Raw genomic sequence first — 25289 nt, 5'->3', positions numbered from 1 at the left:
CACACTATGAAGCAATCTGCAACCTCTGTAGCACAAGTTCAATCCCCAGCCAGCCAGGGAGCAACCCACATGGCACAGCAGACCTCTCCTGTCTTACCCTGTGCTCCCCTCAGCAGTATATTTCACTCAGTCTACCTGTTCTGTTCCCCACTCTGTCTCTGGTGAATCCTCTCACCCTCTCCCCCACCCACATCTCTGGCCTGTACCCCAGCTCTTGTATGTATAAATAAATAAACCTGAAAAAAAAGATAATGCATTTTTCATTAAAAAAAAAAAGTCTTCTCAACAAATGGTGCTAGGAAAACTTAATATCCACATGCAAAAGAATGGAGTTGGACCCTTACCTTATACCATCTAAAAATTAACTCAAGGGCCTCCCCGGTGGCACAGTGAGTTGAGCACTGTGCTGTGAAGCTGTCTGCAGCCTCTCCAGTGTGGGTTCGATTCCTGGCCGGCCAGGGAGAAACCCACATGGCACGGCAGACCTCTCCTGACTCACCCGCTGCTCCCCTCAGCAGTGTCTTTGATCTGTCTGCCTGTTCTGCTCCCCGCTCTGTCTCTGGTGAATTCTCTCACCCTCCCGCACCTCTGACCTGTTCCCCAGTTCTTGTATAAATAAATAAATCTTTAAAAAAAATTTTAAAAACTAAAAATTAACTCAAAAAAGATCAAACAGGGACCTCCCTGGTGGCACACGGGTTAAAGTCTCAGTGCATTCAAGTGATCGCCAGCCACTGTGGCATGAGTTTGATCCCCCACCAAGAAGCTGACCAAATTGGCGCAGCAGACCTCTCCTCCCCTCCTGTCTCGCCTACTGCTCCCCTCAGCAGGGTATTTCAGTAGATCTGCCTGTTCTGCTCACCACTCTGCCTCTGGTGAATCCTCTTGCCACCCACACCTCTAGCCTACACTCCAGTTCTTGTGCATAAATAAAAATAAATTCTTTTTAAAAAAATGGGTCAAACACCTGCTGGAAGAGCTAAAACTAGGGCATCCCTGGTGGTGCAAGGGGTTAAGCACTGCACTATGAAGCAATCCACAGCCTCTACAATACGAGTTCTATCCCCGGCTGGCCAGGGAGCAACCCACATGGCACAGCAGACCTCTCCTGTCTTGCCCACTGCTCCCCTCAGCAGTGTATTTCACTCAGTCTGCCTGTTCTGCTCCCCACTCTGTCTCTGGTGTAAATCCTCTCACCCCTCCGCCCCCGCATCTCTGGCCTGTCCCCAGATCTTGTATGCATAAATAAATAAATCTTTTTTAAAAAGAGCTAAACTTATAAGATTCTTAAAACATAAGCCAAAGCTTCATAACATTGGGCTTTTTGATGATCTTTTGGATATAACACCAAAAGCACAAGCAACAACAAAAAAAATAGATGAAAGGGCTACCTCAAAATTTAAAACATCTGTGTATCAAAGGACATAGAATTATATGATCAAGTGATTCCACTTTACACACACACACACACACACACACACACACACAAGAAGTGAAAGGAGAGACTAGGAACAGTTTACAGTCAGCCTTCCAGGTCTATGGTTCCACATACACCAATTCAACCAACCTCAACTTGCAAATTCATATGCTGCGGGTTAACCTACAATGGTTGTGTCTGTACTGAACATAAACAAACATTTTTTCTTATCATTAATTCCTAAACAATATAGTCTAACAACTATTTAATAGTAATCTAGATATGATTTAAAGTATATGGGAGGATGTGCATAGGTTATATGCAAATATCACACCATTTTATAAAAGGAACTTAAGGATCCAATTGCTTTTGGTATGGGGACTTCAGAGTAGGTGGGGGTGTGATAGAACCAATCCCCAGTGGATACCCAGGGAAACCTGTAATCATATACTCATATTCAAAGCAGCATTATTCACAGTAGCCAAAAGGTTGACATAACTCGAGTGTCTATCAACAGACGAACAAATAAAATGGGATATACAGGACATATGCAATGGAATATTATTCAGACCTAAAAAGGAGGGACATTGTGACACATAGATCTCAAGGATATTATGCTAAGTGAATTAAGCCAGTCGCAAAAGACAAATACTGCTTGATTTCTCTTATAGGTGGTGCTAGAGTAGTCAAAATTACTGAAACAGAAAGTAGAGTGCTGGTTGGCAGATACTCTGGAAATCGACCATGGGGAGTTTTGTTGAATGGGTGTGGGATTTCAGTTTGGAAAGATGAAAAAAGTCCTGGAGATGGGTAGCGGTAAAGGTTGCAGGACAATGTGAATGTGAGGTAGGGTAGAAAGACTGTTGTCTGCTTGCTGCCAGCTGCTGGCTGCAAGCTGCAGGTGCATCCTGCTTACACATCCACCTGGAGTGAGAAAGCTAACTGCTAACCACATCCCAGCCCCAGGGAACAAGGTGGTCACTACGCCCACCCTAAAGACACCCAATCCCAACCCCCCCTCCCAACACAATCTTTTCTGATAAAAGAATAGGACATCTCCAAAGTGCAGGAAAAAGGGAGGCACTTCCACTCCCAGAGAAACCCTTCCCTTTCTTTTTTTTTTTTTTAAAGATTTTATTTATTTATGCATACAAGAGCTGGGATACAGGCCAGAGGTGTGGGGGGTGACTCACCAGAGACAGAGTGGGAAACAGAACAGGCAGATTGACCAAAGCACACTGCTGAGGGGAGCAGCCTGCGAGAAAGGAGAGGTCTGCTGCGCCATGTGGGTATCTCACTGGCCAGCTAGGGGATCAAACTCGTGCTGCAGAGGCTGCGGACAGTTTCATAGGTTGTGTCTTAACTGCTTGCGCCACAAGAGAACCCCCCCTTTCTGAAGAAAAGAAACACTCCTCATTTTTAGTAGCCCGCCCCCCATAAGTGAACTATCCATGCAACCACAGTGCTGTTCTCTGAGGCAGCCTTACCCTATGCAGTTGTCCTTTGGAATAAACCTTTTGCTTGCTGCTGCTGGTCTGCTCTTGATTTCTGTCTCGACAAGGACCAAAGAACCTCGAGCGAGGGTAACAAATGTACCTAATGTTTCTGGACTGTACACATCAAAATGGTTAAAATGGTAAACTGTATGTTAGGCCTCTTTCACCATCCACAAAAATGCTGGTACCTTTTAGCAGATGACCCTCCAGAACAGCAGTCCACACGCTCTACACCAGCACAGGCCATTACCAGTCCTTTTACTTTTACCAATTTAATGATGGGGGGGGCGGGGGGGGTGGTTGTCATCTGAAATGATCGACTCAACAGCCTCTAAACCAAGAATTTAAAAGGGCCAATCCTCATGAATTCTCAATGGGTCAAAATGCAGTGAGATCAAGTCGCTTTAATTTCGACTCAATATTGCAAATGGAACTTGCTTTAGCCATGGCGCTGTTTAAGTACATGTGAAAGCGAAAGAAACGCGGGGAGTACATTGCGATCTTGAAACATTAGTTTCGATTCTGTGCAAATCCGCTTCCGTGCAACTCCGTTTCCTCTAGCTATAAAACGACACGCCCGAGGGACCAGTCACGACGCCCCAAAAGCCCACGTCCTGCCCGCAGGTCTGTCCAGGAGGAGATAGGGGTGGGGCCGGCCCTGGGGCGCATGCGCCGAAGTCCGCGGCCGGGGAGTGGCCGCTCTAGGCAGCGGGGAGGTCGCGGGGTGGAGGGGCTTGGGAGGCCAGCACGGCGTCTCCTCTATGGTCGCGGACTCAGGGCCCCTCCTCTGCGCTCGTCCTCGGTTACTTCCGGGAGGGATCGGCCACCTCTTCCTCCGCTTCCGCGAGGGTCCAGGCTGCGGTCCAGGCTGGGGAGGCCCCGGGCGAGCGCAGTGGTAAGCGAGGCTGGTTTGGGGAGGGGCGAGCCGGGCTCGATTTCGGGGTGGGGTGTGGGGTGTGGGGGTGTGGCTGACGGCCTCGGGGGAGGTGTGCGGGGTACCCAGGTCCAGGCCCGGGTCCTGGGCAGCCGCTGTCCTGGCCGCGCTCCCCATCATTTTGCGGGTGCCCCACCTGGGCGCCGCCGGTCCTGGACCTCACCTGCGTCCCCGCGGGGGTGAGGGGCAGAGCCGCGCGCGAGGGTCCTGGCGGGGCGAGAGGGAGCGAGCATCGCTGTTGCGCATCCTGGGGGGACCCGGGGCGCTGCCTCCCGCTGCGCGTGGGTAGAATTGATCGAGCGTCTGATAACACCGGGCTGAGCTGAGCGTCAGGGCTGATTCGCAAGGCGCTGGTCTGCTCCAGGAGGAACGATTGCTCACGTTTGAAAATAGGGCAGTGGACGTGCAGAAAGGGGAGCGTGAAGCCCCTGGGTTTCTGGGGGGTCACTGGCTCCTGTGATCACTGGGGTTAGGATCGACCTGGCTCTTGGGATCCCGAGCGCACGGCTCAGAAATCGGAATCTGTGCAAAAGGGAGTTTAAAAATAGCAAATGAGAGTCAGGCTGTATTTAGTTGCACGTCTTTGACGAGGCCGGAGGTGGTCCTGTCAGTGCTGAAGGCGGCGGCTCCCCAACTTTGGTGGAGAGGTGCGGGTGAGCGCCCAGCAGCTGTCTCCGTTGGGTCCTCCCCGCCGAAGCCCATTGGTCGCTCCTTTGGGGGTTGTCTCTATGTCACTCTCAGAAAAGCCAATAGAAAGGCGCTTTGCTCGGTTCCCGGGGCACACCCCAGAGCCGGCGCAAAGTGCACGTGCGGGTTGGGTTGTTCGTCTGTTCTGTAAACAGCCTACTTGAGCCTATTGGAGCTGTGTTTCCCTGCCTGGCTCCACTTGAAAATACCGTATTCCTCCAGGGCTGCTCTGTCTTTTTCTTCTGAGCTCCAAGTTTTGGCACTGGCCCCACCTATAAAGCGGAAACTCAGTAAATATCGTTATCAATAATTCCGTTCATCACACCAATCGACCACACAGCGGACTCTTTTTAAGTGCCTGTAGTAGAATTTGCCATTTAAATTTCCTGCAAAGTAGATATTATTATCCTGAACTTATAAATGGAAAAAGTGAGGCTCAAGGAGGATATACATGGAACCTGATTTGAAACCCAGGTCTAGTGCACCCCTAGGAGCTTATTGTTTCTGTACCAGCCTGGCAGGGACATGATAGTCCAGATGAAAAAGCATGCTCATGTGAAAGTTTTGCTAGTGCACAAAGGTAGAAAGGATTAATCTGGTTTGTGGGGAGTCGGGAGGGGTGGTGTTAGTGATGGAAGACTTTCAGGTGGCAGTGGCAGTGGATTTGGGTCTTGTCAGTTGGATCCTTTTTTTCGAATGGTGTGGAGCTGTGTTACAAGTGCAGGGAACAGTGTGATATGGGAAAATGCACAAGGAGCAGGAGTTACAAAGTGGGACTGGAAGGTAGTGTGTGAACAGGAGAGTAGTAGAGATAATCACAATAGTTGTAGTAGCTGACACATTGCACTGTCAGACACTAGTCTGAGTGTTGTGCTGCTCATTTTATCCTGTCAACCCTATCAGGCAATTATTATTGACATCCCCATTACACAGATAAAGAAACTGAGGCACAGAGTGGTTAAATGACTTGCCTGAGGTCACACACAGCTAGTAATTGGTGGAACTGAATTGAACTTAATCATTCTGATTCCAGAGTTTGTACTTTTCAGTTTAAAAGTTGTATTGGCCTGCCTGGTGTTACATTGATTGCTGGTAGGCCATAAAGATTCTTAAATGACAGGCTTGCAACTACAGACTTTATTTTTCTCATGGGCAGGAAGGTTTTGAGCAAAGGAAGAGGCTTGATCAGAATTTTGCTTCAGGAGGGTGATTCAGGCAGTGGACAGAGGAGAGACTGGAGAGAATAGGAAATGAAATTGGAAGTGTTGTTTAAACTTAATTTTGTTCACACCATGTCCATACCTTGTCTGAAACATGCTTAGGCATGTGTTTATTTTAATGTACTAGCTCTCTGGTTCCCTAACATCCCCGTGCTTGTGATATCCTAACAGCATATTTAAAATGTGTACCCCTGGGCCTCTCTCCCAGGCGTCCTTTTCTTTGGGTGCAAGAAATTTCCCAAATGATAGTGTTGGGGGTTTTAAGAAATACTGTGAATGGGAGTCAAATATTTGTGGGTTTGATTTCACCTGCAAATATCTGGAGCCCAGCTTTCTGCCAGCTGTTCTTAGACATGATGGTAGAATTCTATGGCTTGGTTCTCGACCTCAGGAAACTCACAGTGGTTGGGGAGGAAAGAGACTCTCCAAATGGTAGTGTGCCAACCCTGAGAATGATGTTGGTTTACAAGATGTGAGTCATGACAGATTAAAAACTGAGAATTACAGTGTGGGTTTCTGGTGATCACCAGTAGCTTTTGATCACTTTCTGTGTTGCTGAGCCTCTACAGTGTTTAATACAGTATAGGTCCTTGAATATGTGCTACATAACAGGAACGAAAAAGGACAGAGAGCCAAGATGCCTTTGCAATTTGCTTTCATTTTGTCCAATGCCACAGACTGGCAGTAAACCACTGGGCTTCAAAGTTCAGGCAGTCATCCACATCCCATGAGTGAGATACCTTTGCCCTGGTGATTTCTGACCCCAAAAAGAAAGAAAATCTGTGTATTTGGGGTGGAAAAATACAAGCTTTTTAAAGGTGAGAGCCTGGAACGCTTCCCTTGTATTACTGAAAGAACCAGTTTGGGGGTTTTGTTAACAAAAATGCTAAACACTGTAGTCAGATATCTCCTCTGGGTACAATTTACTTTCCAAAATCAAATAAAACTCTACTGGACAATAACTTCTTTGCATTTATGACAGGCACAAAGTAATCTAGACTCAGGGAAGTCTGTTTCTTAGAGAGACAGTGGGCAGAAGGAAATCCGAAAACCTAACCTTTGCCACCTGCAGAAACTGCACATAATGTCCTCATATTGCTGCTTCTGGTGCTTGCCCTGCTTACTTTGGGGCTCATTTCTTTGTATTTTAGTCACTAGAAATGGGTGGTCACTCTGGACATTTCATAAAGGCTGGTGTTTTGTTTTTTTTTTAAGATGTATTTATGCACACAAGAACTGGGGTACAGGCCGGAAGTGTAGAGGTGAGAGGATTCACCAGAGACAGAGTGGGGAACAGAACAGGCAGATTGACTGAAATACACTGCTGAGGGGAGCGGCAAGGAGACAGGAGAGGTCTGCCGTGCCATATGGGTTGCTCCCTGGCAGGGGATTGAACTTGTGCTGCAGTGGCTGCGGACAGCGTCATAGGTTGTGTCAATCCCTTGCTCCACCAGGGAAGCTCTCTGCCAGTGTCTATAGTGGTGTCCCCAGAAGTGGACTTGGCTTGCCAGAAGTCAGGGTGCTCCCAGCCATCCTTACCTGTATTGTGAAGGTTTTTGCCGGTTTATCTCATGGAACAGCACACTCTGTGATCTGAGAAGCAGCCCAAGGCAGATGCATGTTTCCAGATGCAGCATTGTCTGGTTCCAGTTTGTTACCCTAGTTTGGGTCCCTCAGCTTTGCAGCAGCTGCTCCGTGGCAGGCCGGACCAGGCTGGTGCTATGAGCCCAGGCTTTAAATCAAATGGTGGTTTTTTTCTTATTTAACTATCAATGCAGTTTACTACAGGTCTCTGAAGCATATATAAAACATTTTAGAGCAACATCGTACATATAGTTCCCTTTTAAAAAACAAATCAGTCGCTCTCTACATCATGCATGGGTAGTTTCTCCACTTTTTTTTTTCTTCAATCAAGGCAGCGAGACCTTATTGGAAAAGAATATGAAAACTTACTATGGAAACAGCCCTGTAAGAGCGGGTGTGACCATATCCATATCCTGGAATGGGCCTGGCACCGTGTCGTTTGCACAAATGCCACCTCACTGCTGCCACCTAAGCCCAGAGAGCAGTGGGCAGTTTTCCTGCCCTGATCTCAGACCACAGAGCACCCCTGGGCACTGTGCACTGAGGCCTCAGCATCACCAGGGGTGCCATTCCCGGCCAGCTGACATCCCGTCTCCATGGAAATGACCAAAGACAGCCATTCTTGGGGATTTTCAGAGAGACTGAAAAAGCTCATCCTTTGAAGGTATCCCCTCGCCCAGTGAAAAACACACAAAAAGAAAATTACTAAAATGCTGGCTTCTAGTTCATCTTTCCTTTCAAATTTCCTGGAAGGTATTCACATATTTGATTACCTGCTACACCTCCTTTTAACCAATATAGACTCAAATCTTAGTTACTCCTCCCAGGCCCACCAGCGCCCTGGCATCTTTCCAGACAGAGAAAAAGGCAAATCTTCTTCCCTTGTTGACTCAGTCTGTAAATTAGAACTGAAGAAATGGCATGAAAGACTGCCCGCCTTCTTCACCCTAAGCCAATTTTGTACCTCAAAAGTCAACACAATAAATGCGAAGGAGCATGAGAAGGGGTGGCATCCATACACTGTCTCCTGGGAGGGCCCTGGGGCATCTGGGTGGAAAGAAGGCAGTCAGACCGGGATTTAAGGCCTGGCTCTGTCTCATCTGTAAAGTGGAGATGATTGTAATTATTATCCCTTCGAATTGTGCCTTTCACATAAGGATCAGTAATACATCAAGCTGTTATTCTGTCACCAGGTAATACGTAATGAGGACGAATAGCCTAATTAGAGGTCCAAGTAAAGTCAAAATCATTTTATTCTTGCAATAAGCATCTTAGCTAAGAAACGACTAAGGTATTTTTCAGGCTGGAATCCCAATGCATTAGCCCTAAAATCATTATTCCCAAAATATTAGGTATATGCTATAGTCACGATGAGCGTTTTGTTGAATAAAGAAGTAGAACCGTAATCATTGATGAATGAACCAGTTTGAAGCTTACAGTTTCTAAAGAGTGAACCATCTCTACATACTGAGATCTTTATAAGCTATGACAGCTCCCAGTTAAGCTCAGAATTAATGTATTCTTCTCTGATACACTCAATAAAATAGATTGTGTTAGTTGACTCTACTGCATGGTTCATTGGGTGGCTAGAGAATCAAACAGGTAACAGCCACCGCCTCCTCCTGGACTGCAGCCCTCTGGGTCAATTGGTGGATAAACACTTGACCAAGTCAGACAAATAACATTTCCTTGCAAGGGAGGAATAGCCAAGTCCACTTCAGGTTGTTTAATTATATAGAATTAGCAAGAGGTTATGGTGTCCCACTGCCCCCCTCCCACCTCACCCCCCCCCCATAGATATTCAGACAACGATACCCTATCAGTTAGCTGTTTCTCTGGGTAAACAGAAAAGGTTCCTGGTAATAGTATGTTGGAGCCATCGTGGAGGCCAGCCATCGTGGAGGCCAGCCATCGTGGAGGCCACCCATCGTGGAGGCCACCCATCGTGGAGGCCTGCGGTGATTGTTTCTATCAGTTATGTCAACAAATCAAACCCATGAACAGTTCAGAAAAGGTCAATTATACGTTGTGTGTGTGTGTGTGTGTGTGTGTGTTCATGTCATGGTTCCCATGTTAGTGCTTTCTTAGATTTTATGCCATTTCTTGACTCTGGCATTTTATTTTATTTTTTTAAGATTTATTTATTTATACAAGCACTGGGGTATAGGCCAAAGTTGTGGGAGGGTGAGAGAATTCACCAGAGACAGAGCAGGGAGCAGAACAGGCAGAAGGACCAAAGTACGCCTGCTGCTCCCCCTCAGCAGTGTACTTGGGTCAATCTGCCTGTTCTGTTCTCCACTCTGTCTCTGGTGAATCCTCTCACCCTCTGCACCTCTGGCCTGTACCCCAGTTCTTGTATGCATAAATAGATAAATCTTTAAAAAAAAAGAGTCCCCTGCCCTATCCATGCTTTGTTTTAGCCCCTCCATGCCACCTAGAATAAAGTTTCATTTAGAAATTAGATAGTATCAACAATAACTAGTGATAGAACAATTGTAACAATATAGTGTAATAAGAGTTATGCCAATGCAGTCTCTCACTCTTTGAGAATATGTCATTGTGCAGCAATTGATTTGGGTAACTAAAATTGAGGAAAGTAAAACCTGGGGTTGCAGGGACTCCTGTAATTTGTTGGCAAGTTCATGCCTCATAAATAGCGGTGCTGGGACTCAGGACACGTCTTCTGATTTTAAAAGTGAGGGATATCACACTGTCTCTCAGAACCAGGAGGTAAAATACTACCTCTAAGTTCTAAAATAAGTGTCTTTAAGGCCTTGAAATATTCGATTCAGGGAAGAGCCCACAAACTCTCACTCCATCTGGCTTGAGCTATGTCTCTGGATATATGATGAGAATAAAGCTGGCAGATTTTTCAGACTTGGCTGGTGCCCTTAGGTCCCTCCTGAACCTTTCACCCACAGAATCTGCTGAGCACTGCAAAGCTTCTGCCTGAGGCCAGTTAACACCAAGGCCAGTTAACGTTGAGGTCAGTTAACCTAGAAACTTCACACTCTCATCCACAGCCTCCGAAGACTTCCCTGTGCTGTGGAATGAGGCCTGAGGCACACACATCCCCTGGGGTCCAGCAGGTAACAGGCCAGGAAGACGGGGCGAGGACCCTGGCAAACCAGCAGCTCGCCCCGAGTTCCTTAGGGTGAGCAGCCAAATTGGAATTTTGCAACAAAAGCCAGTAATCCGGATTTTTACGTGAAATCAGATTTTTAAAGTGCTGGCACCAAATTCAATGGAAAGAAAGAGAGGAGAAGGAGGAGGTGCTCAGAGGAAAGAAAGGGAGAGAGACTAGGGAAGCACCCTTGAGAGCTGTGCTGGCAGGTGGAGGGGCGGCCTGGGATACTTCTGGGGGACACGGGGCGGGGTGTGGGGGACTCTTGCTGGCCAAGGTGGGGTGCCTGAAAGACCACCTGGGAAGCGGAAAAGACCACCTGGGAAGCGGAGGACCTGGCTCATGAGGAAAGCCTCAAACACTCCCCTCCCCCCACTTGCCCTGCCCAGCAGGAGTCCTGAGGGAGTGAGCAGGAGTGATGTATTGATACTTTGTTTTCACCAACTGCAATATCAAGATTGAGAAACTTGCCCCAGACACCTGTGCTGTGATCATCTGTATGAATGATTGTAGGCCTGACTTACCTTGGCCCTCCAGCCACTTTCTCTGTCTCCAATCCTTAAAAGCCCTGATGGGTCTGTGCTGTCACCACCATTTCACAGCTGAGGAAGTGAGGCTCAGAGACCTCGAGATGACTTGAGTACTCAGGTACTTTGTACAATTGCGCGGCTGGAGTTGGGGAGTTGAGATTCTGATTCCATGATCCCATCACTCGGATCAGAGCCTCCCAGGACCTGGTGAGAACAAGAAGAGCCTGGTCCTTTGCCATTGGTGTTTCTGTGGCACCAAGATGCCCAGTTCCGGAGGGCATGACACGCCTGTTGGGATTGATCTGGGGGAAAGGGGCATATTGGGCCACAAGGGAGGTGACCTGGCACAGGGCACCATGGAAAACAAGGCCCCTCACTTCTTGCTACTGCTCCTGCATGAGCCTCTGAAATCACGTTTATAGAAATAAATACCTGGGCCTCCCCAGTGGCGCAGCGGTTGAGCACTGGGTTGCGAAGCTGCCCGCGGCCTCTGCGGCGCCGGTTCGATCCCTGGCTGCTCCCCAGCCAGAGGAGGAGGCCACCAGAGGAGGGTCCTACATGGCACGCAGACCTCTCCTGCCGCCCGCTGCTCCCCTCAGCAGTGTCCTTCGGTCCTTCTGCCTGCTCTGCTCCCCGCTCTGGCTCTGGTGAATTCTCTCACCCTCCCGCGCTTCTGACTGTACCCAGTGCATGAACAAACAAAACAAACAAATAAATAAATAAATAAAACATGCCTCTATTAAAAAAAAAAAAAAAGAAAGAAATACCTAATGGGAAGGCGGCTTTGTTTGGTTAAGATGTATTATTTGCATGAAATATACCTGTTGTGGCCAACTCCAGACATTTTATTAGGCCACGAAGCTGGTTAATTTTATTTTATTTTTTTTATAATAAATTTTATTTTTATATTCCCCATACAATTGCAACCCCCCCATTCTGACCACAATCCCTCCCCTCCCGCCCCCCACCCCCCAAAAAGTGTCTCTGGTTCATAGTTTTTTGTTGATTTTGATTTTCACTTTCTTATAGTTATTCATTTTCCTGGTCCCTTATTTAAGTTTTCTAGATTCCTGCTATGAGTGAGACCATCCGGTATTTTTCTTTTTCTTTCTGGCTTATTTCGCTGAGCATGATCCCTTCCAGCGCCATCCATGTTGCTGCAAATTGCATGTGTTTATCTTTTTTGAATGCTGAGTAATATTCCATGGTGTATATGTACCACATCTTCTTGATCCAGTCATCTATTTTTGGGCATTTGGGCTGTTTCCAAAGCTTAGCTATTGTAAATAGTGCTGCTATAAATATAGGGGTGCAGGTGCTCTTTGGAATTGATGTTTCTGTGTCCTTTGGGTAAATACCTAGGAGTGGAATTGCTGGATCCTATGGAAGCTCTATGTTTAGTAGGTCCAGAAATCTCCACACAGCTCTCCATAGTGGTTGGACCAGTTTGCACTCCCACCAACAGTGCAGAAGAGTTCCTTTTTCTCCACACCCTCGCCAACATTTGTTGTTGCTAGTTTTTTTAACATGTGCCATTCTCACTGGTGTAAGATGATATCTCATGGTAGTTTTGATTTTTTGCATTTCCCTGATGACAAGTGATGTTGAACATTTTTTCATATGCCTGTTGGCCATTTGCATTTCCTCTTCAGAGAAGTTTCTTTTTAGCTCTTCTGCCCATTTTTTGACTGGATTATTTTCTTTGTTGTTGTTGAGTCTCATCAGCTCTTTGCAGATTTTTGTGATCAGTCCTTTATCATTAGTGTTGGGTGCAAAAATGTTCTCCCAGTCAGTGGGGTTTCTCTTTGTTTTTGTTATTGTCTCTTTTGCTGTGCAGAAGCTCTTTAATTTGATGTAGTCCCAGAAGCTGGTTAATTTTAAACCATACACATTGAAAGGACCTTAGAAATTTAATTGAGAAAAAGGAGCCCAGAGAAATCAGATTTTCAAAAGAGTTTAGTGAAAGAAAAGGATCTGGAATTCTCCACTCTAAGTCCATTGAACTTTCCACCACATTATCTTGCTTTCCCTCATTTCCAGGACTTTGACAAATGTGCCAAAAAACAAAGGCCATGGTAGATACCTGGTTTGTGAAATGTGAATTTTTTTTTTATAAGTCAAATTTGTTGTGTTTAAAAAGCCAAACTTTAATAGCATAGCAGTGACCTCCAACACCTGGCCAACGCTCTGCCCTGTTCTGTTGCTCTCCCCTTTCTAGATTTCATGATGATTTGCAGAACTTCTCGGGGTCTAGAATTCTCTCTGCCTGTGGACCCCAGAATTTGCTGAGATGGAGGCGTCCCAGCACAACAATCCGAACACAGAGAGCCTTGAGGACGACGACCCTCTCAAGAGCACCAGCCCCCAGATTTCTGTCAGTGAATTTTCTTGCCACTGCTGTTATGACATCCTGGTTAGCCCCACCACCTTGAACTGTGGGCATAGCTTCTGCCGGCACTGCCTGGCTTTGTGGTGGGTCGCTTCGAAGAAGACGGAGTGCCCGGAATGCAGAGAGAAATGGGAAGGTTTCCCCAAAGTCAATATTCTCCTCAGGTAATGCTCAGGCCGTGTCAGCGGCGCACACAGCTTGTGGTAACGCTCAGTGGGCAGCCATGTTTGAAAAGTCGGGGCTCAGGGCCGACCTCCTGGTCGTCCTGGGTCTGCTGGAGTATGAGTCACTGAGCTCAAGGACCTGAGAACCCAGACGCCCTTTCTCACAGTGACTGTGTCTGCCATTGATGGAAATGAAGAAAAGCCATTCTGGTTATAATCGTCTGTCATATGATACTTTCATTGATTCGTACCCCCGAGAACACCCTCAGCCTAACAGAGAACACGGTGTAGCTGTGCAGTTCTGAGTAACTGGTCTGATGCAGATTTCCTAATCTTTGAACTCTGCTCCAGTTACCATGCGAACAGAAGCAGCTTCTCACGAAGAGCATCACACAACCAGTGACCAAACCTTGCAGGCCTAGGGTTCTTTTCTGCCTCCATTTTGACTGATTATAAAGTGCCTGTGAGATCTTTGAGGCTAAAAGTCTTGTCTCTTCATCTATTGCCTCCTTGATAACAGAATACCAGAAAGCTCCATGAAAACATTAGCCCAGCCATTTCTCTTTTTCACAGACATGAATTTACAAACACTTTGCTTTGGCCTGTCAACTTTGATTTACCTGAAGGTGACTCTTAAAGTGAAGGCCAGTCCTTTGATTGTATATAATTTAAAATGGACTGATAGTTGGTCTTTCTGTCACTAGCGTCACCTTTTTTTGGTGAATTAATTTTTTTTTTAAAGATTTATTTATTTATTTATACAAGCACTGGGTAGAGTCAGAAGCGCGGGAGGGTGAGAGAATTCAGCAGAGCCAGAGGGGAGAGCAGAGCAGGCAGACTGACGAAGTACACTGCTGAGGGGAGCAGCGGGCTGCAGGAGAGGTCTGCGCACCATGTGGGACCCTTGCCGGCGGCCGGGGATGGAACCGGTGCTGCAGAGGCTGCAGGCAGCTTCGCAGCCCAGCGCTCAACCGCTGCACCACCGGGGAGGCCCAAAAATAAATAAATCTTAAAAAAAAAAAAGAACATACCAGGTTCTGATTAGCTTGTAGGTGGTTTCTGTTTTTCTGCAGTTACCAATCTTCTTGTCCATTCCTCTGGAGCACTTTTATAACATTAAATGTTGCCTACTTCATTTTGACTTTGATGTAAGTATATTTAGGCAAACCACTAAACCACTGCCTAGTGATTTTCTTTGTCTGTTCTCCATAGGGATGCCATCGAAAAACTCTTTCCTGATGCCATTAGAATGCGGCACGAAGACATTCAGCAGAACAATGACATAGTCCAGAGTCTTGCAGCCTTTCAGAAATACGGGAATGATCAGCTTTCTGTGGCTCCCAACACAGGCCGAGCGAACCAGCAGCGAGGAGGGGGATTCTTTTCTGGAGTGCTCACAGCTTTATCCTGTGTGGCAGTAAGTCTGGGTCTCACTGTCCTCCTTCCCTCATGGCTTCCACTGCAGTCAGGGCTGTTGAAAGACACCTAAGTGACCGATGACATAACTGCATGTGGTAATTCATCTCATACGTTGAAATCTGCTGGGTCGTATAATTCTTTGGGGCAGTTGCTTACTCAAGTAAAAATAGGATATTCAGATCCCAATAAATGTTAGCTTTCTCCCATTTCACCCTCTTCGTCACCTATGTAACAGGCACCATTACTATTCCCATTTTAAAGAGGAGGCTATAAGGACAGAAAGTGCTGTAACTGGGAGCTCAGACCAGATCTACCTTGATGACGGCATCTGGAACACAGCACATTACTAGCTCCAGCATAGAGACAGTTTTCTCTAAAAATTTCATACTACAGGGCCTCCCCTGGTGGCGCAGCAGTTGAGCGCTGGGCTGCAAAGCTGCCCGCAGCCTCTGCAGCACCGGTTCAATCCCGGCTGCCAGCGAGGGTCCCACATGGTGCGACAGACCTCTCCTGCCACGCCCGCTGCTCCTCTCAGCAGTGTATTTCATCAGTCTGCCTGTTCTGTTCCCTGATCTGGCTCTGGTGAATTTTCTCACCCTCCCGCACTTCTGACTGTACCCAGTGCTTGTATAAATAAATAAATACATCTTAAAAAAAAAAATTTCATGCTACAAAAAACTCATTATAAATTTCCTACTAGAAAAGGCAGGAGTCAGTTTGTGGCCATGTTAGCATTGAGGATACAGAGCTCCCAAATGCCCTACCGTGAGCTGCATTGCTGCCTCTGTTCCCCTGTGGCCCTACAATTAGCAGAGACAAGCCCCCCAAGCGTTATGCTCCTGAGATCTCTGGTGTGGCTGCGTTTTTTGGTGTACCAGCTGGGAAACCCTTCGCTCTGCCACTCCCAGCCCTGCCCCATATTCACATATGTAGAACCTGGCATCTCTGCCTTTCCATGTCCTAAGTCCTATCACTTCTCCCCAGGTGGTCCTGCTCGTGTACCACTGGAGCAGCAGGGAATCTGAGCACGACCTCCTGGTCCACAAAGCTGTCGCCAAATGGACAGCAGAAGAAGTAGTCCTCTGGCTGGAGCAACTGGGCCCATGGGCTTCTCTCTACAGGGACAGGTTTTTATCTGAAAGAGTAAATGGAAGGTGAGAAGCAAAATCTTCTGCTACATCATTGACATTTTTTTAAAAATACCTTTATTGAGCTGTCCACCTTGCATAAAATTCACCTATTTCAAGTGTATTATCAGTGACTTTTAATATATTCACAGAAATGTGCAGCCATCACCACAATCTAGCCTGAGGACACTTTCACCACCCCGATCCCAAAAAAGCTCTTAGCAGTCAGCTCTCATTTCCCGCCTCCCTTATCCCTGGCAGCCACCATTCTACTTTTGTCTTTGAATTTGCCTGTTCAGAGTATTTCATATAAATGGCATCATACCTTATGTGTGACTTATATGTTTCCACGTAGCATAAATTTTCAGGATTCGTCCAAATTGTCCCATGGGTCAGTGCTTCGTTCATTTTTATGACAGAATAATATTCCAGTGTATGGATATACCACATTTTATTTATCATTTCTTCAACTGACAGACCCTTGGGGGCTTTTATGAATAATGCTGCTGTGATCATTTGTGTACAAGTTTTGTTATAGACATAGGTTTTCAATACTCTCTTGAAGTGAAGTTGCTGTGCACGAAGTCACTTTTATTTTGAAGTCACTTTTATTTTGAGAAACTGTCAAACTTTTCCAAAGTGACTGTAACATTTTATGCCATTAGCATTTTAATTTATCTGTTGCTTCCCGATTATTAAGGTAATATAGATTAATACTTATTTTAAAATGATGTGGAAGTATAGAATACGGAAATTGAAATACCCTTGCAATCCTTTTCTTCAGAGAAAACCACTATTATCATCTATCATGTATCTTTCCATATTTTCCCCAATGTTTATACAGACATGCACATACAATTTTTTAAATTTATTTAAACCAAAAATATGATTGTACTAAATAAATATGTTTATAAGGATATGTACATATGGGTATGTTCGTGTATGCTAGAGTCTGTTTAAACCAGCTCTCCCAATAGACATGAGTTGTCTCCTTTTTCCCCTCTTCCCAACAACCTTGTAGTGGATGCTCTGGTATACAGGGACCTCAGAATTGCTTCTGCCCCCAACAGCTTCCACACCCACTTCCAGGCCAGAGCACTGTCCATCTTTTTCAATATCCCTCCCCTCTTTGGACTGTGTATGGCTGTTACTTAGAACCCCAGGCAGTACTAAGAGCAGCCGCTCTCCCTCATCGCAGACATGTAGTTCACTTACCGAGAGGCTGCCCCACCTTCCACTCAGTCACTTTTCCTCTTGAACTGAGCTTTCAATTCTTGACACTCCTTTGGGGAAGCAGAATGCCCCCCACTTTGTCATTTTTTGGTAGAGGTTCTCCACAGTGTAGCTTAAAAAAACCCTCTAGGGGGCCTCCCCGGTGGCGCAGCGGTTGAGCGCTGGGTTGCGAAGCTGCCCGCAGCCTCTGCAATGCCGGTTCAATCCCCAGCTGCTCCCCGGCCACCGGAGGAGGGTCCCACATGGCGCGCAGACCTCTCCTGCCGCCCGCTGCTCCCCTCAGCAGTGTCCTTCAGTCCTTCTGCCTGCTCTGCTCCCCGCTCTGGCTCTGGTGAATTCTCTCACCCTCCTGCACTTCTGACTGTACCCAGTGCTTGTATAAATAAAAAAAAAAAAAAACAAACAAAAAAAACCTCTAGGGCCTCCCTGGTGATGCAGGGTTTAAAGTTTCAGCACTATCAAGCTGTCACCAGCCACTGCATTCTGAATTCAATCCCCGGCCAGGGAGCTGACCCACATGGCGCAGCAGACCTCTCCTGTCTCCCCGCTGCTCCCCTCAGCAGTGGATTTCAGTAGATCCACCTGTTCTGTTCCCCACTCTCTCTGGTGAATCCTCTCACCCCTGTACCTCTGGCCTATATACCAGCTCTTGTATGCATATATAAATAAATCTAGTACAATCTGTCTTGGTATAGCTGCCTTCCTTCCAGGGGATAGAGCCCAAAAACTGCAAAAAACAAATTGCTGAGTCAGAGAGAGATAAATCTTTACAACTGTCATAAGCATTGCCAAATTATCCACAAAAGAGCCTCCGTCTATACTCCTCTAGAGGCTGCGTGTGCCTAGGGGTGCACAGGTGTGTTCAGACGGGTCACATGTGGAGGTGGGGTCACATTTTCTGTTGAAAAGGAGCCAATAGGGAAGCTATAATTTCATAAAATCAGTTCTCCAGCACAACTGCTCTTAATGTCATAATGTTTTATTGGTTCCTGTCTGATTTTTTTTCTGTACATACACACTTGGAAAAATAGAGGCATGTGTGAGAGGTCAGAGTGCTTACCTAGAAGGGCCAAGTTAGGAGCAAAACAGACCTGGGTAGGCCTCGTGCTGCCCCCTTTCTCCAACCAGATTCTCATCCACAGAATGGGCATAATGCCACCCATCCTGCAGAGATGTTAAATACATCAGCAGTGGCTTATTAAATTTTCAGATAGTCACCGGCAGATAGTAAGCATTCATTTGTTTGCTGTTATTAATATTATTTCATACACTAAAGGTCCTACCGCAGACTGAAGTATTTGTGTTGATAAGATGAAACTTGACCTTGGAAGGTTTGCGTCCAGCATATAATCTCATAAGAAATCTCCTGTCTCCCCCTTGCCATAGATTGCTCTTAACCCTGACAGAGGAAGACTTCTCAAGGGTGCCCTATGCCATAGAAAACAGCAGTCACAGGAGAGCCATCTTTATAGAGCTGGAGCGCATCAAAGCCCTCGGTGTGAAGCCCCCCCAAAACCTCTGGGAGTACAAGGTGAACTCTTACTTTTTTTTTAATAGAAGACATACAAATGCATAGCTGTCATTTGCATGCCCGCTGTTTAAGGAAACATTGGTGACACAGCTGAGGCCCCCACGCCGCACCCTCCCTGGAGGAACCGCGCTCCTGTGCTGGACTGTAAGGCCTCCGTGGGCGGGTTTCCCTCTGCCTGTAGGTTTGTGTCCACAAGCCCTAGGACTGTCATCTGATAGATTTCTACCTTAGTGTCAGAGGCGTGGACTGAGCCTGACCCACAATCCCTTTTGTCTCTGGGTCCATTACACTCCTTTCCTCCCATGCAGTATTTCACTGCACAAGTAATGGCAGGAGCAGAGTAAGCCAAAACAACCGGGTGGCATTTTTTTGCCCCTGTGATGCTATCAAGGATGAAAACATTTAATGCTCTGCGCATCAGTTTTGCAGATCAGAAATAGCTGCAGTCTCTTTGGAGAGCAATTTGTTGGTAACAATTCAAATTTAAGTCGCATCTACTCCTTGACCTATAATCTCACTTCTTTGCATTTAGAGCCGAGGCGGCATAGCTAACACAGTGATCACTAGCAGGCTTCTTGCCAGGAGCTGGCAAGACACCCTGGCTCTGGACACACCAGCCTATACCTGGGCCTTTGATGTCCACTTCCTCCTCACTACATGACCTCCTAGAGTCGTAGTGAGAACTGAATGTCTGAGTCACAGAAAATATTGAACAAGATAGTATCATTGACACGGAAGGCAACCTGGTTGCACGTTTCTCAGAACAGGTTAAATAAATAGGGCACACCCATACTTAGTGCCCTTCTATAAGGGGGCGATTCGGGGCGTGCTGATGAGGAAGTCTGCCCAGGGTGTGTTGTTAACTGCAAGTGAAGAAAGGCAAGTTGGGAGATGTGCACTTTGTATGTACTTCTGTGTTTGCACATGCATAAAGTACTTCCAGAGGATACACAAACTGTTAACAGGGTTTCTGGGAATGAGACTTGGATGGGAAGGAGATTATTATCTGTCACTTGATACATTTTTGTGCACTGTGTCTAACTATGTACATGTATTACTTTAAAACTGAAAAAAAAAAAAAACCCAGTAGTTTAAAATTTTTTGAAGAATGGAAATGGATGTCCTAAGGTAGAAGACTTGTTTTTTTTTTTTTTTTTTGCATTGCTGCTATTTTATTAAAATGACATTGCATTGTTACATTATATAAGTTTCAGATCTGTTTGTTCCTTAATTTAAAAAACCACCACTTTTATTATGTTACTGGTTTAGTTAATGCCATCAAATGCTGAACTTTTTGTGGCCAGTGTCAGTCCTCTTATGGGTTTTAAATTCTGGCAGTGATTTATCATTCATTCATTGTCTGTGCAAATCATGCACCGAGGCTGAGGCCATGGGAATGAGTCTGGGAAGCATGGAGGATGGGGTGCTGATAGCCGTGGTTGTGATGTGGCCTGTGCCTGCCTTGTCCTCTGCAGGCTGTGAACCCCGGCAGGTCTCTGTTCCTGCTTTATGCCCTCAAGAGCTCCCCCAGACTTGGGCTACTGTACCTCTACCTGTTTGACTACACAGACACCTTCCTGCCCTTCATCCACACCATCTGCCCTCTGCAAGAAGACAGCTCTGGGGAAGGCATCATCACCAAGCTTCTGGTAGGTCTACAGAGTGGCTTGGGTGGCTGTTCCCTCAGTCTGGTATGGAACTGGAATCAACCGGAGCCAGGCGTGGAACAGCAAACAACAGCTGGCCTTCACTGGAGTTGGGAAGGAGAACCCTTGCAGGAGAAAGTAAAGAGGAACTTCCCCACTCCCAGAAGCCTGTTTTGCTTCCTGCATTGCGTAACAAGAGGGGCTACCTCTGAAATACTTGGAAAAGGAAAAGAACAGCATTGCTTTTGTTATAGAAGATATAGCATAGGTCCAGATTGCCCAAGGGTTAAGGTTATGTGTCTTCCAGTTTGGTAACCTGTCTCCCAACAGGATCCCCAAAGGATAACTACTTGTCCTGCCACACAGCAGAATGAGTACACATCCTGTCAGCCTCTGAACACTAGGCCACGCCAGCCGACCACAGGGCCCTTGGCAGGGCTAGTTACCCACCCTAGGCCCTTGGTTCTTCAGTTTGATCCCTAGATTCCATCAGGATTGTTGGTGGATCATATTGAATTAGGAACAGTGTTCCTCTAATTATCCAGAGTCCAGTGTTTCCTGCCCTTGCTGGCCTGGGGCTGAGACCTTTCCATCCTTTGAACAAGCCCCTTAGCAACTGCCTGCTCATCAGGCTAGCTTATTTTCTGGAACACTCTGTCTCTGCTGTCTTGCTGAGCTTCCATTAACCTTCTGAATGCCATCAGTTAGTTGTTTGGGTTCTCTTGCTAATCACCTGTTAATATTGTAATTAACGTTTTATTTTACATAGAATTACTTTTTGAAGATGTGTGTTTCATGTTCCCCATCACCTGTTATCATCCTACCACACCTAAGGTGTTGAATTTAGAAAATTGTTGGCATTATCCATGCAGTGACAAAGAAATTTAAAAAGTGGTTCATTTCAAGTCATGCCAACTCCATTATTTATAATCCATGCTTTGAGTTTTACTTTTAGACTTCCACAATTATGTATGCATCTCATTTCAAACTCTTTGGTAACATTTATCCAATTGGGATTATTACAGGTAAATTGATGGATGGAAATTTTATTTTTAGATTGCTCTGTGTGTGTGTTTGGTGTGTGGTGTGCGTGGTGTGTGTGTGTGTGTGTGTGTGTATGTGAATGAAAAACTTACTGGGACAACCACAGTATGTCGCGTGAAAGTCAATCCTTATGTGTTTTTATTTTTATGTGTGTGTTACCTTTAAAGGATCTTAAAGAGCCCACCTGGAAGCAGTGGCGAGAATTCCTGGTCAAATACTCCTTCCTGCCCTACCAGCTGATGGCCGAGTTTGCCTGGGACTGGCTGGAGGTCCACTACTGGACATCACGCTTTCTCATTGTCAATGCCATGTTACTTTCCGTTCTGGAATTATTTTCCTTTTGGAGGATCTGGTCAAGAAGCGAACTGAAGTAAGTATGTTTCTATCTTGGAGCTGGCTGAAGTAAGAGGAACTGGGAAAGAAACACCAAGAGGTGGGAAAGTCCTCTTTGACATAACTCAAGCACGAAAAGACTCCTTTCATAGCTCCTGGTTTAGAAGCATTACTTAAGCAGTGAAGAGGAAGATTATCTTACTCTGCCACCAGTGGGCATGGCAGTAATGTCTCTGGATATGAAAAAGTTGACTAGACAGTCACTGAGTCAGCGCTCTTAGTTGCAACAGAAATGGCCTTTCCTAAAAAGGGAAATCCTCAGCTGAGCCCCCAGAGATCCAAATGCTGTCAGCAGGACTAACACCCCCTACGCCCCTCCACACACTCTTTGCTATGTTGTTCAGCCTCAGGCAGCAATATGTGTGGGTCTTTGGTCACTCCAGGCAGAGATCTGAGTAGCTTGGCAATCCCGGTGGGAAGAGAGGGCCTCTTTCCCCTACCACTTATGAGGGCCTCAGGCTCACCAACCTTTGCTCTCATTGACCCAGCCTGGGTCACATCACACCACCCGACCACACCCCTCATGCTGGGTGTGTCCAGGCTGGAGCCAGGCACCCACCTCGCCACCCAGGGGATGGCTTCAGCCCTGTCCAGACACATGAAAACAACAGGGGAGGGAGGGACCCCCAAGAAAAACTCAGATGCTCCAGAAAAAGGGCTGGGGGCCTCCCTGGTGGTGCAAGAGATTAAGACGCAATCTATGAGGCTGTCCACAGCCACTGCAGCACGAGTTCGATCCCTGGCCAGGGAGCTACCCACATGGCGCAGCAGACCTTTCCTGTCTTGCCCGGGTTGCTCCGCTCATCAGTATATTTCAGTCATTCTGCCTGTTCTGCTCCCTACTCTTGTCTCTGGTGAAACCTGTCACCCCCCACATCTCTGGCCTGTGCCCCAGTTCTTGTATGCATAAATAAATCAATCTTTAAAAAAAAAAAAAAACAGAAGAAGGGCTGGCAGCTGGGCAGGCAGAGCAGCATGGCACCAGCATCCTTTCCACCTGAAACAACCTTTGACTCAAGGATCCTTGGCCTCATCCATCAGGAACTGCTTCATCAGTAGTTCTGAGGGGCTGACAGTCTCTGTCATTCATTGCAGCTCAGAGAACTCATTTATTCATGCCCATTAACTGCTCTCCTACCCGGCCCCAGACTCTCTGCTGAGCACTGCAGATCTTTGAGTAAAGAAGACAGTCTACACACAACCTAGCAGAGAAAATGCCGACTTAGTTAAAAAATACCACAGTGAAGCAGGTGGGACTGGGGCTGCCTCGCCTAGCAGGGGGACTGGACTGCTGTGTCCCGAGGGAGCCAGACAGTGGTTTGTCAGGGATGGGGGCAGGAGGCAAGGTCTTTGCAACCCAGGCAGCCAGATTCTGCCTTGGAAAGAGGCCCGGGGTCTGAGCGCCTGGATGTCATCTTAAGAAATTGTCAAGATTCCGCTCTCAAATGTGTCTCTTCTTTTTCAGGACTGTGCCTCAGCGAATGTGGAGCCATTTTTGGAAAGTATCGACACAGGGGCTTTTTGTGGCCATGTTCTGGCCCCTCATTCCTCAGTTTGTTTGTAACTGCTTATTTTACTGGGCCCTGTACTTCAACCCAATTATTAACATTGACCTCGTGGTCAAGGAAGTTCGACGTCTGGAAACCCAGGTGTTGTGACTGGCACAGCCTAGGTTCTGAGCGACTTTACCTTCCTCCCTGACTTCTGAGCTTTGAGGCTTAAGTGGGGCATGGAGGGAGCGGACCTCCTGTTTCCTTCCCCTGGTAAGCAAGGTGCTGCTTTGTCTGTCTACAGACGGGTTCTCTCTCCCTCAGCCTGAGGCATCGTGGCGGCAAGGACTGGCACCCAGAGCTCCTGGATGACAGAGCAGCAGCCTCCCACAGCCACCTTCCTCACAGGGACTTGGGAGGCCAGCCAGGACAGCTGGCAAGGACCCAGGGTCCTCAGGCGAGCAGCGTGGGCGACTTCAGAAGGCTGGCTCGTGGCAGTCCCCCTGTGGTACCTCAGTGACTGGCGGGAGCTCCCAGGGTCAGCTGGAACTCTGGGACCTGAGTCTTTTTGAGACCAGGCTTGTAGGACCAGGCCTGTTCCTCAAGTTTAGAGAAATGGGAGTGGGGTTGAGGGGGAGAGATTTTGTCATAGGCATAGAAAGTTGCACATAAAAAAGACAGAAAACCCACCTTTCAATCCATGATTCTTATGGACCAGTTGCTATAAAGGTTCAGAGTCAAACCTCTTAAAGGATTCAGTTGAGACTGGAATCATGACAACCAATCTTGTCACTGTTTTCTACTTGTCTTCATTGAGTGTCTGGAGCTCTTCCCTGAGGGGGGGAGTGAGTGGATGTCAGCTATTAATGGAGAGTGATTTACACAAGACTGAGCTGCCTCCTTGTTACTTAAAATTGATTTGTTTTTAAGAATTTAACCTGTAAAATAAACTCCAGGATAGTCCTTTTGTTCAAGGAAACATTCTGTACATTGACCTCACACTGTGTAACCCTCATCTTCCTGTTCTGACGTGCGTGAGAAGCGGGTGTGGCTGTGACAGTGACTGTGAATGTGGGGGATGTGGGCTTTCATATCCTTCCACGGGAAATGAATCCATCTGCAGATAAGCTCACAAAGTGTCTTTGTGACGCCCTAAGCCATTCAGTAAGCCTTTGTATCTTGGAAGATCTCACTCAAACTGCACCTGAAAGTTTGAAGACATTACTTGAAATAAAAATAAAGATTTTTACACAGTTAAAGCGTCTATGTAGGGGAAAACAAATTGTTTAGAAAACATGAAAAAAAATCTGCGTTGCCAATACGACTAATCACAATTAGGCACAAGCCTCCACAAGCCTCCACCCTGCTATGAATATTGAGCCGAGGAGACAGCCGAAGGTGTCTGAAATCAAAGGGGCAATTTTCTTCCTTCTGTGTTTGCTCATCATCCCCCAGGGCTGTCTGGCTTTACCTGTCTTAACCCTGGAACAGCCAGAGACTAACACCACTATTCTCAGAAGAAGAGGTAAGGGTTGGGAGGCATGGTGGTGCTGCCTGGAAGGACAGCAAGTTGCCAGACTCCCTGTCCCGTGCTCCCACCCCACCTAAGTTCTGCTACCACCTGACCCCACCCACTGCCCACATCCTACCTCAAAGATGAGTAACCCCACATCTGCTCTGGGGAGGAGGTTTCTGGAGACATGGCCCTGAGCACACATCCTGGGCCGCCTTATCACCAGCAGCAAGGAAGGGCACAGACAGGGTGAAGACCTCCGTGCCCCTCAGGCCCTCTCAATCATAGCAGCCTTGGGTGCTTCAAAAGGGAGCACCTACTTAGAATATTCAGACCTTTGGGTACAAG

The 25289-nt window shown here is 46.8% G+C and overlaps 1 protein-coding gene across 1 annotated transcript; it reads left to right on the top strand.

The window, feature by feature from the left end:
* Positions 1–13282: 13282 nt before the first annotated feature.
* Positions 13283–23596, top strand: BFAR (bifunctional apoptosis regulator; the record flags this gene model as incomplete). The annotated part of the gene is made up of 7 exons (XM_084251578.1): positions 13283–13545; positions 14758–14962; positions 15949–16118; positions 18711–18855; positions 20331–20504; positions 21713–21915; positions 23404–23596. The coding sequence occupies 7 exons, from the start codon at positions 13283–13285 to the stop codon at positions 23594–23596; spliced, it is 1353 nt and encodes a 450-aa protein (XP_084107704.1).
* Between the last annotated feature and the right edge of the window lie 1693 nt (positions 23597–25289).

Source organism: Talpa europaea (assembly GCF_964194135.1).
Source record: "Talpa europaea genome assembly, chromosome: 12".
Classification (NCBI taxonomy): domain Eukaryota; kingdom Metazoa; phylum Chordata; class Mammalia; order Eulipotyphla; family Talpidae; genus Talpa; species Talpa europaea.
This window is presented reverse-complemented; position numbering and strand designations above follow the sequence as displayed.